Consider the following 15,779-nt stretch of genomic DNA (forward strand, 5'->3'; position numbering starts at 1 on the left):
AAAAAAAAAAAAATTACTGAACTGAAAAATTATATCACCTTGAAACTTAGCAAGGGCTGTATAGCTCTCGGATATTGGAGGAATTTTCACGACTTGCCAAAACATCTGCTTCCTCATAATAATAATAAACAGGACTTAACAATTCATCAAAATAAATATAATAAATACCATATCAGACCAATTAAAACTTGTTCATGTATCTTATTTATTTCTCCCTGTAATTTTAAATTGTTCAGTAATTTCAGATATAAAAAAATTTATTTTAAATATTACATTGGCAGAAGCATTGATAAACTTTCAACTAAATTTGCAAAGGGGGGGGGGGCGTGGGATTGTAAAGTTTTGTTCTCAACCAACCCTCATTTATGGATGTGAGACATCAGGCAGACTCAATTGTATCTGTGGTATCATTTATTTAAAGTTTAATGGGATAGATGCATTCAACATAGTTCCCAAACTTTAAATTTTAAACATTGAACGTTGTATGATTATCAAAAAAAAAAACTCTTTCCTTTACTTATATCAGTCTTATTTTAGTACCTGTTACCATGACCTTGGACACAGTGATCTCAAAATAAATACAGAATTGCAATTTGTTTCCAATCCCATGCAAGGTTCTAGAGTTACAATCTTTCCCTGCACTAATTTCAGTCTATATTTAGTAACTTTGACCTTGATCTAAAATGCAGGGACCTTACCCTCAGATCAAAATCAATAAGGATTTTCTTTTTATTATATGCTTCATAGAAATCTTAGACGTACAGAAGATTAATTTGTCAAAAATTGGCAGAGCCCTTATGATCATTCAGAAAGTTCTAAGTGGCCTCACCTGTATTGGTATTAAAATAAATTTAAACTTACAAGCTATCCCTGAGTTTGTTTTTCATTGTAGTAAAATCCATTGGATTTTTTATATATTTTTTGTATGTTGGAAATTGCTTAAAATTGACTGGTTTTAGGAATGGCCATCCATCTTCATGTTTCTCCATTTCTGTTAATACCAATCTACAATCAAAGAAAGAAAATAAATAATACATCTGTAAGACATGAATGTCTCTCCATAAAAAATAAAGAAAAGACAGAAAATTTAATTGGGTAAGTATAAATTAAGGAAGCTCATGACTGCTTTGTTGCACAATTGAATGTATCAAAATTTTCAAGCAATTAAGGGTTAATGCATGTTCATTTTTTTAAGGGGACTTTGAAATATACTAGGGTAAACAAGATTTCAAATGAACCAAGTTCATCAATGTCTTAAATTGCAACCATTCTCTTTTATGGAATATTCAAAGCTAATTACTTCTAATTTTTTAAGTTATTGACAGGTCATTATTAATGGGAATTGCCCATTTAAGGTGAAATATATATAGAGTCTTGAAATAAAAGTTATAGAAGATATTTGAATTTTCGTATGTTTTACAGGAGCATCTTAAGAGAATTGAATAACCAATAAAAATATAATTGATTATTCCACCATTAAGGTTTTGAAAATGTCTGTAACACAAGCTGAGGTTTACATATTTGTTAATTCATTTAACATTTGAACAAACCTGCATGCTGTCATATTCTCCGATTGCTCTGCTGTCCTTATTTTTTCAACATTTTTACCACGTTTCTTTTCAACTGGTATTTCAACAGTTTTCGTTGAAGTTTCAGAATCTTTTCGTTCTCTGCGGACAAAGCTTTCTCTACGTTTCTTTGGACTTCTTTTCTGTTTCTTTTTCATTCCCTAAAAGTATTTAAAAACATTGGGTAAAATTATTCATTTCGAACCATGAGAGAGAATCCTATGATAGACTTCAACAAAATTGTTTTGGTTTCCAAATAGGTTTAATTTCTGGATTCATTGTATGATCCTTAACAAAACTTTTTATGCTTTGATTTTATTTCTTTGTTTCTCTTTGAGACATGTGCTCACCAATTGGGTCCATGTTGGAAAATATCAGAACAAATTTTTTGATGTCTGAGGGTTTTATGTGTGACCCCCTAATGATGGTTTCTTTTCGATATTCTGTAATGTTGGATTTTCTGCTTTTCTCTACCAGGAATACAACTGGGCATCAGCAGTATTGATATACAGCAAATCATATAAAAAATCAATTTTGTAGACATTTCTAACATTTGAGAATTACTAATTTCTCTATTATCTAGGCTATCACAAATATTTTGGGAGACAAACTTAGGATTATGGGTAAAAGATCACACCAGACTTCAGAAGGACTTTGTAATTTCCAGACTCTAGTATTATATATGACTTTGTGTTAGTCACATTCCTCTTGTCTTTTTAAAGACACCCATGAATATTCTGTAAAACGAAAAAAAAATAAATGGCATACTTTTGTATTTTCTTTACTTTAAAAATTACAGTTTTGTATATAGTTTGAAAAAAGCATGAAATAGATATCAAGCCAGGAACCTGATGTTCAGTGGTTGTTGTTTGTTGATGTGGTTCATAAGTGTTTCTCGTTTCTCGTTTTTTATATAGATTAGACTGTTGGTTTTCCTGTTTGAATGGTTTTACACTAGTCATTTTTGGGGCCCTTTATAATTTGCTGTTTGGTGTGAGCCAAGGCTCCATGTTGAAGGCCGTACTTTGACCTATAATGGTTTACTTTTACAAATTGTGACTTGGATGGAGAGTTGTCTCATTGGCCCTCATACCACATCTTCTTATATCTATCACATTTTGAAAACAACACTACTGATATCAATTCAGGGTGTTCAGTCGACTTGTCAGGACTTTAAAATAGAATGGTGTGTATATTCTGAAAATGGAATATGATAATGATGATAATCAATCTAAAATATGACATGTAACATCCTGCAGACATACTTAAATTTCCCAAACAGTGCTAGTTATTTTAATTTGAAAACAAAAAACTAAAGTTTACCTGATTTGCAATACAAGAAGGGCAAGCATATTTCCGTGGCATCCGAGGTAATGGTGGATCTAAACAGTCTATATGTATTGCTCTTGGACAATGATCACATTCAATTATCTTCCCATGCTTTCTTCCACATACTATACAACAAGGTTCACCTGTGGCCTGTATACAAAATAAAAGTGAAATATTTCAGACAAAATTTTATTTATATATAATCTAAAATCTATTTCAAGAAGTCTCACTGAGAATTAAAGTTTAAGATGTAGCAGAGTAGGATTTAGGAAAGGGGCAGGATTCTCTACCCCCCCCCTAAAATGGAGCTAGATTTACGGCTGATTTAGACATTTTACCTGTTCCAATCCAAACATTGTCTAGTTTGGGGGTCCCAAGGCCCCCCTTTTCAAAATCCTGGATCTGCATTGTGTAGAAATGAATTAGGATATTAAGAATAATTGGAGATGTGAGGTATATGTTTATGAGACACAACCAAATGATTTCCAAATGGTCATGACAGAACAATCTTCCAGTCTTCCAGTTGTCAGGGGATAAATTGTCTGTTGTCCCTCAGTGCATGTACAAATTCAGTTAAATTACTCTCCCCCCCCCCCCCCCCCCCATCAAATAAAAAAAAAAAAAAAAAAGGAAGGACCATGTTGAGGAAATTTCAAAGGCTAATACATTGTTTTATGGAAGTTAATTACAGTTTTATCATAATTAACCCTGTTGCATTCATGAATTATCCAGTGAATTTTGTCTAACTGAGTTAAACTTTCACTATAATAAAAAAAAATTTAACTACATTTACAAAGATTTGGATCCTGTTGAAATATTGCTGAAAGTTAAAAATTTAGTAGCTTTCCAAATAATCTAGGTGAAATCATATGCATTATGAAGACCTACCACGATAAATAGAACAGATTTCTTTGAATATATTATGTATCTGACTTGAATAGTTCAAAAATTACCTTAGATATACAAGCATAGCAGTACCAATCACCTTCTGGTATGTTTTCCATCTTCGGCTGAAATGTAAAGTCATCAAAACTGAAATAAGTGAAAAGTAGATTTGTTGCTTTTGAGTTATATTATAAGGATTGCAAAATTGGAATAATGGTGACTTGTGTATCATTCATTCATTGGTGAAGTCATTATTCAGTTTATCTACAATCTCTGACATTTCTTGGTGACTCATCAGATAAAACAAAATTTAAAACATTAGCATTCTGCATTTTTCTTTAATGTATTTAAATTGCTACCAAGGAATTGAACTTTTTATAGTTGAATGTTCAATCTCCTTCTGAACAGAACCTTCTTGGCATTAAAAAAAACAAGGTGTTTTTTACAGAAAACAAAGGTATTAAAACTTACCTTAAAACAGTATGTATGGTAACCTTTATCACAGCCATCACATAACAACAATTCTGCTTCATTATCATCTTTACGGCAAATCTGACATAACTAAAGAAAAAAAAGTACAATTCTGATTCTTCACATAATCATGATGCTTTATATGTATACAAGCTGGTCTGGCTTTACAAATTGGGTCTCCTGTCATAACTGATAAAACTAAAGGCTCTCAAGAGCCTGTGTCACTCACCTGGCTCTAGTTTGGTTTTGGAAATCATGTAAAAATAGAGTAAAATCATAACAGATACCCAAATAATGATTGAGGCCAAATTTGGTTTAATATTGGCCCTGTAATTTAATTAAAAAATCCTGGAAGCTATTTTGAATGGTAAATCGGCAAAAATAGTAGCAACACTTCATCAGCACCTCATAAGGAACATTTATGCCATGTTTGGTTTCATTCCATTCAGTGGTTTTCTAAGAGGACATTTGTATGTATTGTCAAAAGGGTCCTATGTTAAACTAAGTCCCCAGCTTGTGGCCACCTTGGATGATGGAGCAGCTTCATAGTAACAACACTTGGTCAGCACCTCATAAGGAACATTCATGCCGATGTTTGGTTCCATTCCATTCAGTGGTTCTCTAAAAGAAGACATTTGAATGTATTGTCAAAAGGGTCCTATGTTAAACGAAGTCCCCCGCTGACGGCCATCTTGGATGATGGATCTGCTTTAAAGTAAGAGCACTTGGTCAGCACCTCATAGGGAACATTCATGCCATGTTTGGTTCCATTCCAATCAGTAATTTCTAAAAGAAGACATTTGTATGTATTTCCCATAGGGTCCTACGTTAAACTAAGTCCCCCTCTGACAACCATCTTGGATGAAGGATCTGCTTCAAAGTAACAACACGTGGTCAGCACCTCATAAGGAACATTCATGCCATGTTTGGTTCCATTCCAATCAGTTGTTCTCTAAAAGAAGACATTTGTATGTATTTCCCTTATGGTCCTATGTTAAACTAAGTCCCGCACTGGTGGCCATCTTGGATGATGGATCGGCTTCAAAGTAACAACACTTGGTCAGCACCTCATAAGGAACATTCATGCCATGTTTGGTTTCATTCCATTCAGTGGTTCTCTAAAAGAAGAAATTTGTATGTATTTCCCATAGGGTCCTATGTTAAACAAAGTCCCCCGCTGGTGGCCATCTTGGATGATGGATTGGCTTCAAAGTTTCAACACTTGGTCAGCACCTCATAAGGAACATTCATGTCCTGTTTGGTTTCATTCCATTCAGTTGTTCTCTAAAAAAAGACATTTGTATGCATTTCCCATAGGGTCCTATGTTAAACTAAGTCCCCCCCCCTGGCGGCCATCTTGGTTGATGGATCGGCTTCAAAGTAACAACACTTGGTCAGCATCTCATAAGAAACATTCATGCCATATTTGGTTTCATTCCATTCAGTGGTTCTCTAAAAGAAGACATTTGTATGTATTTCCCATAGGGTCCAATGTTAAACTAAGTCCCCTGCTGGTGGCCATCTTGGATGATGAATCAGCTGCAAAGTAACAACACTTGGTCAGCACCTCATAAGGAACATTTATGCCATGTTTGGGTCCATTCCATTCAATGGTTCTCTAAAAAAAGACACATTTGTATGTATTCCCCATAGGGTCCTATGTTAAACTAAGTCCCCCGCTGGCGGCCATCTTGGATGATGGAACGGCTTCAAAGTAACAATACTTGGTCAGCACCTCATTAGGAACATTCATGTCATGTTTGGTTCCATTCCATTCAGTGGTTCTCTAGAAGAAGTTCAAAATGTAAAAAGTTAACGACGGACGACGATGGACAATGGACGCCAAGTGATGAGAATAGCTCACTTGGTCCTTTGGGCAAGGTAAGCTAAAAAGGTCATTTTGAAACAAATGTTCTGCTATACATGAAGATTGTAGTGGTGAAGTATCGTTTATATATCTTAAAAACAAACCTAAACACAAAACATAACTGATTTCACAAAACAAACAAAAAACACTCAGTACATTTTGTGCTTCTGGAGCATCAAATATAGGTCATAGTAATTCAAATTTTTCCGGCAATGCTGTACTATACAGGAAGATAGCTGTCGCTGTGAAATATAATTGATATATCAAAGGTTTTTGAGAAATGGCCCCAATAGAAAACTTATTTTATTATGAACTAGGTAGAACTGTTTTAGTGAACAGTTATCACTAAATAATAATAAAAAATAACAATACAGGTCCTACTTGGGAAGAATGAAATGCAGGTCAAAATTTTTACCTATTTCTAGTTAAAATTTCAAATACTGATTTAAGGCCATTATCACAATTTTGTATTTTTAACAATGACTAGATAGGTAACAGATAATTTTTTTTCTTAAATTTATGTATCAATGAATATTTATTACATTAAAATTAGCATAAACTTGAATTCTCTTCCACATTTCATGAAAGCAGACCCTTTGGTTTTAAGGACCAGAAACATATTGTGCATGCGACAACAAAAAGGATCTAATATTATGTTTCAATGCTTTCTATGAAAAGTTTGACAAAAATCATTGTTTTTCACTTTCTAACATGTTTCTGTTGAAACACTTGAAAATAACTGACTTAATATTAGAGACCCTTAACACAGTGACCCCTTTATTATTGACATGCTACTTGAAGAAAGGGAGATAACTACTGGTAACTTGAAATTACTGGGTCAAAGGTTAAAAAGATTTCTTATTCTTGTTGTCAACTCTGATCTTGGCAACCCATAATTTACAAATATGATATTTTATATGACTATTTTTTTATATAATTCACTTACCACTTTCATAATGGACTTTTCCCATGATATTGCATTATTAAGCTGATAAACACATAAAGTCAACTGAGCAGGAGATTTAGATAAAGCAACAGCATTTCTCCAAGTTAAAAGACCAGATGGTACAGGAGCTGGAGTACTAGGTTGTTCCTCATGATAATTATCTTCATCTCCATTTTCATCACAATGACTAGAATCATGCCCATCATTGAAACTAGATGCAGATATGTTGGCCAAATTTATCTGTTGACTGCAAAAAAAATAATATATCAAATATTCATAATATGTTTATGCATAATCTGATACAACATTTACATTTTGATATTGAAAAATATAAGTCTAGCTTTCCTACAATATAAGATAATAATCTATACAGTGGCAATTTCATCATAGATGTTAGTTTGTCAAAAAATATAACTTAGGTTGAACTTCATTGAAGTATGCCTCCATAAGGCATATGGATACAGGAATTTAAAGAAGTTATGGTTGTACATAATTATTCACAAATAAAGTTCCCACATATGATATATAACATAAACTAGTTTGTATCCATTCTTACAAATCATGTACCCTGGCAAATCTTTTTCTGGGGAGGGTCTAGTGCTCACAAAAATGTTTAACCTAGCAACATTATTTATGTGTCTGTCCAAAGCCAGGAGCCTGCAGTCCTGTAGTTGTGGTTGGTTGTTGTGTGCCATAATATTTTATGTTATTACTGGTAGATTAAATCAGGCTGCTGGGTTTCTCCTTTGAACATTAATATTGTTAAACAGATATGCAGTAGCCCTTTCAGAATCCAAGACATAAGGAGCTGTTTCAGGCAATATTACTCTGTCTGCATGATAAAGACAGAAATAGCGCTTTAATGGATAAATTTGCCATGTTAATTAACGTCCTCTGAATGATATTTCATTAATCCTTGAAATAAGTTAACTTACTTTTTACACAATGGAGGTTTAAGATATCGTCGTTCTATGTTTGGCTCTAGGTTGATAAGTTTTTCTCTGGCAACATCTAGAGGATATTTTTCATTCTCTTTGAGATTTACATGGAATCTATCTACCAACTTAATATCAGATTCATCTGAGATTCTTTGTGGAACTTTCCATCCCTATAACATTTTAAAAAAGTATTCAATTCTAGATATCTAGAGTGGTGTATGAATACTGTTGATCTGCATATATTTATATATATATATATATACATAAGTCCTATCAAGTTGACATATTTCAGATGGACATTTACTTGTTACAACCAAATATTATTACTCTTTCATGTATGCTTACTCAGGAACAAACCTATTCCATAAAACTTTAAACCTGACCAGCAGCATGCAAAAATCAGATCAAGTTATATATGAGATATGTCATGTGAAAGAAATAAACTTGTTACAACAAATCCATATTATCCATATTACAAATATTATTACTGACTTTTCATAAATACTAAAATAGGATCAGATCTTATCTGTAAAACCTAACTTGACAAGTGAAGCTAGAAAATGTGGTCAAGGCTGTATATCACATATTTAAGATGCATATATACTTGTTAAAACATATATACATACTAAATATTGTTGACCTGTAATTGAAGATTTCACAAAAAAAAGTTTTAAATTTTTGTTATCCCATTTCATTAATGCATTTCAACAGTAGGTATTCAAGGTAATCTTCATGGAGGAGATCTTGGGCAAGGAATTTATCACAAAGGAATAATCAGCACTTTTATACAATTCCTTTAATTTGACAAATGCATGCTTTAAGTGTGCTATATCAATTGAACTAAAGTTTGTTAAAAAGCCATCACTACTGCAATAAAACGCTAGTCAGAAAAATTATTTCAATTTCAAAACACATTTCTTCTCTACAGATGTCACCTTTATTAAGCAATAAAATATTAACAAATACAGAAAACACTTTATCAGTCTACTTTTTCAAAACCTAAATAAAGTTGAAATCCAGTAATTAAATCAATACTGAGCAGGTTAAGAAAACATGATGATTTTGGAAGAAGTGCTGTCATACATAATTAGTAACAAGTAGATAAACCTAATGTTTGAGTGAGAAAATCAGGTCAACATAAAATGATAGACTTAATTGCTTCTGTGAACAATTAGAGACAAATTAATTGCTAATCATACTGCATCAAACCAAAATAAACCCTACTCAGAAAAAAATTTAAATAAAATGAAATGTAAAAAAATATCAGATGGAAAATAGAAGGTCACATGATATATACCGGTACATGATATAAAGTAATATAATGAAAATGTAAATATAAATTATCAAACTTACTTTAACCTGTAGACTAGCAGATGCCACCCTTTCCTCCAGATTTTCCACTGCATCCAGCACAGTCAGTTCAACTTGGTGAGCATGATCTATAACAGATTCCTCAGATTCTTTTCTCTTTTTCTTCTTCTTTTTCCCTTGTTTCTCATCCTCATTATCGTCTTCCTTTTTGTCTTCATTAGTTTGCTTATTTTCCTCATCAGAATCAGAGGAGTCAGACGCTTCAAGGGATACAACTGAGAAAAAGTTTAAATGATTATAAATTTTTAGATATAATTATTTTTACGAGTACCAATTTTCCTGGATTCAAGACAAATTGTATTTTCATAGCTACTGGTACTTGATATTGTGGTTTTCACAAATTCTCCATACAAGACTATACAAAATTTGTCATACTTCAAACTTTTAAAAATCTGGTTCACCGTAACCCCCAATTCAATAGTAGCTAGTAACCAACAAATAAAAATGAATTCACAGAAGTTAAAAAAACAGATGGACAAGGGTAACACTTAATGCCCCCTCCAGTGACGACAGGGCCATAAAAAATCTGATTTTATTTATCAGGTAAAGAAAGAGATTTGATTTTAATCAATACATATTTTTTTTTAAATAAATCCATCCTTATACCAAGTTTTATAGTTGTAGGTTTCTTGGTAACTGAGAACTGAGCTTTGATGTAAAATAAAACTTAAGTTAGAGAAACATATATATATATACCGGTATATAGTACACATGTAGTATGGAAGTAGGTCTCTGGAAGTGTCTGTTAAATCTATTCTGCTCCTCTTTAGACTCTGGGGGAATATTGAGCTTATATATAGTATTGTCATATATCTTTTATTGCAGATCATATGAGACACTTTTTAATTTGGTTTAACAAGTTGTTGGTAAGTAACTATCTTCATAATCTTATTGTCATATATCCCTCAATTTTTTTAAAATATTTTTTTGTTAAACCTTAGGGATACTCACCATGTTTATCCCCTTTGCTACATGATTCACAAGCATATTCTTGAAATTTCTGTAATGTTTTTTGAAGATTCTTCTCCCGAATTCCCCTAGGATGACAGCATCTCATCAACTCTCTCACTTGATTCTGATCTACAACTCTCCACCAGCCTTCTGTCATTTCTATTTAAAATCAACATAGATTGACATCAACATTTTAAAAGATAACAAAAGAAGAGCTTTCAAATGTCCCCTGCCTCAGCACATATTTGATCTGTCAGAGGGAATTTACTCCAATAATTTTCATATTCAAGTAAAAAGATCATTCAGGTCGTGAATACATTGCTCATATAAACCTACCTTATAATTTGTACTAAACTGAAAGAAATGTACGCATGAGAGGGCTTACAATGCATTTTTCCATATACTTTACATTTTCAAGTGGTATACCTCCAGTACAGATAGTTGATTATTGCTGACTCAGTGAGTACGAAGTTTTAAACAAAATTGCTAATTTAAACTAGAAGACTAGTAGCCTTATGCTTGTATGTCGATCATTCTTCCTTGTGTCATCATAGCATATGTTTGGTATATGGTCAAGACACATATTTATTGTTGAAGGCAATGTGCAGACCTCTTTTTTTGTATTAACTGTGTTGTTGGGATGCTGTCTCATTGACATATACTCCTCATCTCAATATCCATATACATTTTACAATACTGATCCAATTGACAAATATCTCATTTTTGACACATTTGACCTCATCATGCTCATTGTTTAAGGTTTTGATTTTGGTATTTCCCACAAAAAGAGTATCTCAAGGTCCACTATTATCATTCATAACAAATGAAATAGATCAAGACTTAATAATAATTTTACTCACCTTTTTCAATGGGTTGAGGTTCATCATAAGTATTAATTTCTCCTGGATCATAAAAGCTTGATGTATTTGGTTCCATCTTTGGTGTACTAGGAATTTTGAAAGAATTATTTGTCTCTGAGATTTTCATATTCTGTTTTATTTCACCCTCATCCTGATTTGAATTTGTTAACTGTCCTATTTGGAATGATGAAAAAGTTGGACTTTGAATGGGAAAGGCACTAACAGTTAATGGTGAGAAAAACGGAAGCGAATTATAAGGACCATGCATTCCCAATTGTGATGTGACCTGAGCCACTGATAAATCTTCACAAGGCATTCTTGGTAATATACTGAACCATGGCTTCTGATCGTCATTTGATGTCATTGTTATTTGATCTTGGGCTAATGGAAATGTACTGAATATGGATGATGCGGATGACGTTTTTACTGGTTCATTTTCCTTCTTAAGTAGAGTGTCAATACTGAGAAAGCTTGACTTTGAGTCAGTGGAAGGTGTTGATGATTTTGGATGTTGGTGGGCTGGCAGTGGACTAGAATTTGATTCAGTTGTTTGATTTGAAAATGAGTTAAAGAACATATTGAATGGCGATGGTGAGTATGGAGTGATCAAGGGTGATGAATGAGCATGTGGTATGGTAAGATTAGAGTCCTCACTCCGCTCTGACTTTACTGTAGATAAATTGCACAAATCACTCAATTTATTTGAAGTAGGACTTTGTAAGAAAATATTTTTTGATTCTGTTTGTAAACTTATTGCACTATTTTCCGCTGAAGTAGAAATTTCGCCATTGCAAGATTTCATTTCTGCATCTGACATTGTCTTTTCAGCATCATTGTCTTTTTTTCCTGAGAAATCACTACTTTCCAATTTAATATTCACATTATCAGATACTTCTAAAGATCCTAAATTTGAATTTTCTGAGCTTTTCAATTTCTTCGAAGAAGATGATTCATTTTCTTCCTTAATATCTTTAAAGTTTTCTTTTGTTTGTTCCACTGTCATGCTGGTTGATTCTGATTTAATTTCACAATCCTTTATCATTATTTTTTCTTCAAAATTACCGGATTCTAATCCTTCGACATAAACTCCTCCTGCTTTCGGAAGCACCCAGTATCGTCGCTTGTATCTATCTTGTCCTAATGTTATTGCACGAACTCTATGAGATGCTTTGAACACTTTTGCTCTATGTTGAGCATGTTGCTGAAATACATAAATATCTGTTCTTTTAACTTTGCTAAAATATTAAAACTGTGTGCCACACTCTCTTAAGAGATTGATTTCAGCATGCAAAACATATAAATTTAGAAATTGTAAATAATAATGTATAAAATATTAAAACTACATGTAGATGCAAACCTTAAATAAATAAATGGAGAATGTGTCTATGGGCCACAGATGCCCCAGCTTGTAAATATGCACTAGTCAACTTTTACATACAGATGCAGGATTCATGTAGTTAAGACCGTATTTTATGTTGATTATAAGTATGATTTTCATAACATTTGGTTGAGGCAAACTTAAGTTTTTTCAAGGTTTATAAAGGGACATAACTCATGAATGGTAAAAGTGACACCACCCAATTTCAGACTTGATCTGTGTTTTGTAGTAATAAGCATTGTGCATAAGTTTTATAACATTGGGTTGAGGCAAACTGAAGTTAGAGAACGGAAACCAAAATAATGTTCTCATCAATCAAACCCTCTCTCTCTCTCTCTCTCTCTCTCTCTCTCTCTCTCTCTCTCCCCATTGAAAACAGATGACTTTAAAGTAAACCATTGAAAACAGATGACTTTAAAGTTGTTCAGTTCAATTTTACGTATATGAAAATAAGGAGATGTGGAACAAGTTGTCTCATAATGACATTAGCAATCACACCAACAAAAGAATTAACTCCATAGTACCTTTTGTTACGGTTTCTCAACAGTCCTTCTCAATGGAATGAAAAAAGTAGTCTTTTTTGTTCTTACAGTGAATATGAATTATCTCTAGTATATTTATCTTTTATTAAATGTATTTAAGCATTTAAGCATTTAGAACAGCTGAAGTGGAAGCAAATTATAATTCCATACCTTTTGTAACTTCTCAATCTTTTTCTCACATTCTTCTAAACTAAGATTCTCATCTTCCTGGAATAGACCATAATAAACTGATACAGCAACTCTACTACAAGATTATTGCTGTACCTTTCAATTTGAAAAAAAATAGCTTGAAAAAAAAATGGACAAAAGACAAGATATACAAGGATGAAAGCTTATATCAAAGGATATAGACTTTTGCATTTTTTCATATCAACAGCTACTGAAAGTTTTTCAGTGATACACTGCAGAATTCACACCTGATAATAAATTTTACTACTATACAATATAAATTAAAATTCCTTTTGACAAACTAAATGGAATCTTCCAAAACTATTTTATAATAGATGGAAATCAACTTAGAATTGGTATTTATTTTGGTAAATGTTTCTGACTTACCTCCATTTCCCCTTCATTATCTTTTACAGACTGATTTTCATCATATTCATTTCCACTTTCATCATCTTTTTCCTCTTCTTCATCACTTCCTCTTTTACTAACACTTAAACACGTACTCTCATCACCATCTTGACAAGTTAGAATACTGTCGTCACCATCCTTTGTGTGGACTGAGCTATCATCTTCTCTAACTGGCTTAGTAGGAGACCGGAACTTTTTACCTTGTTTTACTCTTAACCTTGAAACACAATTTTCGACAACTGTAATTATTCTATTCTTTTAAAAGTCATACAATTAACTGTAATGATATAAAATTTCTTATCTGTAGATATACTGTACACTGTAAAACACAAATTTTCTGTTTATGGTACGACATTGTCCTTATTCAGACAATATGAAATAATATGGACCCTCCTTTCTTCTTAGTTTATGTACCAAGTTATATGAGATGTCAGTGTATCATTTTACTATTGTATCAAGCTGTTGATTACGGTTTTTTAAAATTTTTTAACTTGACTTGTTACTTGGACCACTGACCTTAAATAGTAATCTTCCTACCCTTTTTATCATTATATGAGTCAAAAATATTGAACAATATGTTAAGTTTGATTTATGATGATTAGGTTTTAACCTTGATCTACTGTGAATTCAGAAATTATTGCGAGGTTTTTATTAACGTGAATAACGCGACTTCTTGAGTATCGCAATAATAAAAACTCGCATTCTGATATCAAATACATATATCTGTATATTGCTTTTCTAAAATTCGCAATAGTTAAATTCGCATTTTTGTTAATTTTTAAAAAATCGCAATAATAAAAGCACGCAATAATTTCTGAATTTACAGTATGCTTGCACTTTAATCTATGAACTTCAGGATCAATATTCAATTAGAGTGACACAAGTCTCCTCCTTGTGTTTCAAAGGAACATAACACTTTTAAAAATAAATAATTCAATTTCTACTATACTTTGAAATGCACAACTACCAATTATATGTAAACTGTTGGGAAATTTTAACTTTAACCTGATCGGTGAACCACAAAATATGGGTGGAATGTTTAAAGGCTCAAAGGAAGCTAAACAACTCACCAGGCAATCATCAGGTGCAAAGGGATCACACCATGGCAATACAATAAATAGGAAACACATTGATAAAAATTCAAAATATATATATCAAATGTGTTTTAAAAATTGACATACTGCATTTACATTGGTTTGTTGATGAAATCCCAAAGTAATGTCCTGGCGTCCATTTTTTTTTTTTTTTTTGTGTGTGTGTGTTGCTAGCTTTTTCTGTAATTGACTTTTCCCCGTAATTTCTATTTTTTTGTATTTGTGCAGATGTAAAGTATTAACTGACCTTCGAAGTTGTCCTTCTATTACCCATTTGTCTCTTCGAATATCACCCATGTGGTCTAAATTCTTCTCTATTTCACTAAAAAATACAAAATAATTTTTTAACAGTGTCCACTTTTCATAACTGAAGAGACTGGAAAGAGCTTTAGTCACATCTATGATAATACTACTGACTAAACCCCAGTACCTGCATAATAGGTGATGAAAAACTCTGGAAAGGCAGATTGCATCATCAAATAATTATGTTTAAAATAACACTGTTTACAAGGAGATGCATCTTGCAAATTTTGCAGCAAAATTAAAAACAGCACTTTGATCGACAGCCATATCGTTTCAATTATATTGAATAAGATAAAATGAATCAAGTATTTCTTATACTTGCCACATTTGTAAGCATAAATTTGGTGTTGCATGACTTATGGAGTTGAAATTTATGAAAAAAAAAGAGATATTAAGACACTACTAAAACAACATTCCAAATGATCAATCAAATTATTCTTTGTAAGCAAAGGCAGGGGGAAATATTAGATAAGACATTATAAAATCTTAGGATATTACTCTTCTGTTAGAATATGAAGTGTTTCATTATTGTGTAGCTATTGGATGCATGGATGCTTTTATTCAACCAACCTCATTTCCTTGAAAACCCATTTGATCAATTTTGAGCTTTAAACAAATAGTTTACACTGCAGTCACCAAATTAGCATCCCTATGCCATTTGAATATTATAAAAATTATGGCAACTATGTAGAATGATGAC

At 32.4% G+C, this 15,779-nt stretch overlaps 1 protein-coding gene across 7 annotated transcripts in view; it reads right to left on the reverse strand.

The window, feature by feature from the left end:
• The window catches only part of LOC127729718 (bromodomain adjacent to zinc finger domain protein 2B-like), a 68,492-nt gene that overhangs the window by 1,435 nt on the left and 51,278 nt on the right, over positions 1-15,779 (reverse strand). For all 7 annotated transcript variants that reach the window (XM_052237581.1, XM_052237584.1, XM_052237583.1 and 4 more), the window contains 13 exons: positions 15,024-15,098; positions 13,662-13,899; positions 13,257-13,313; positions 11,187-12,387; positions 10,327-10,485; positions 9,358-9,590; positions 8,002-8,174; positions 7,067-7,313; positions 4,254-4,343; positions 3,851-3,907; positions 2,892-3,047; positions 1,551-1,729; positions 862-1,005 (listed from right to left, as the gene is read on the reverse strand). In XM_052237581.1, the coding sequence (XP_052093541.1) occupies positions 862-1,005; positions 1,551-1,729; positions 2,892-3,047; positions 3,851-3,907; positions 4,254-4,343; positions 7,067-7,313; positions 8,002-8,174; positions 9,358-9,590; positions 10,327-10,485; positions 11,187-12,387; positions 13,257-13,313; positions 13,662-13,899; positions 15,024-15,098 (3,009 nt within the window). The remainder of the gene's footprint in view (positions 1-861; positions 1,006-1,550; positions 1,730-2,891; positions 3,048-3,850; positions 3,908-4,253; positions 4,344-7,066; positions 7,314-8,001; positions 8,175-9,357; positions 9,591-10,326; positions 10,486-11,186; positions 12,388-13,256; positions 13,314-13,661; positions 13,900-15,023; positions 15,099-15,779) is intronic.

Source organism: Mytilus californianus, unplaced genomic scaffold (genome assembly GCF_021869535.1).
Source record: "Mytilus californianus isolate M0D057914Y unplaced genomic scaffold, xbMytCali1.0.p SCAF_2, whole genome shotgun sequence".
NCBI classification, from domain to species: Eukaryota; Metazoa; Mollusca; class Bivalvia; order Mytilida; family Mytilidae; genus Mytilus; species Mytilus californianus.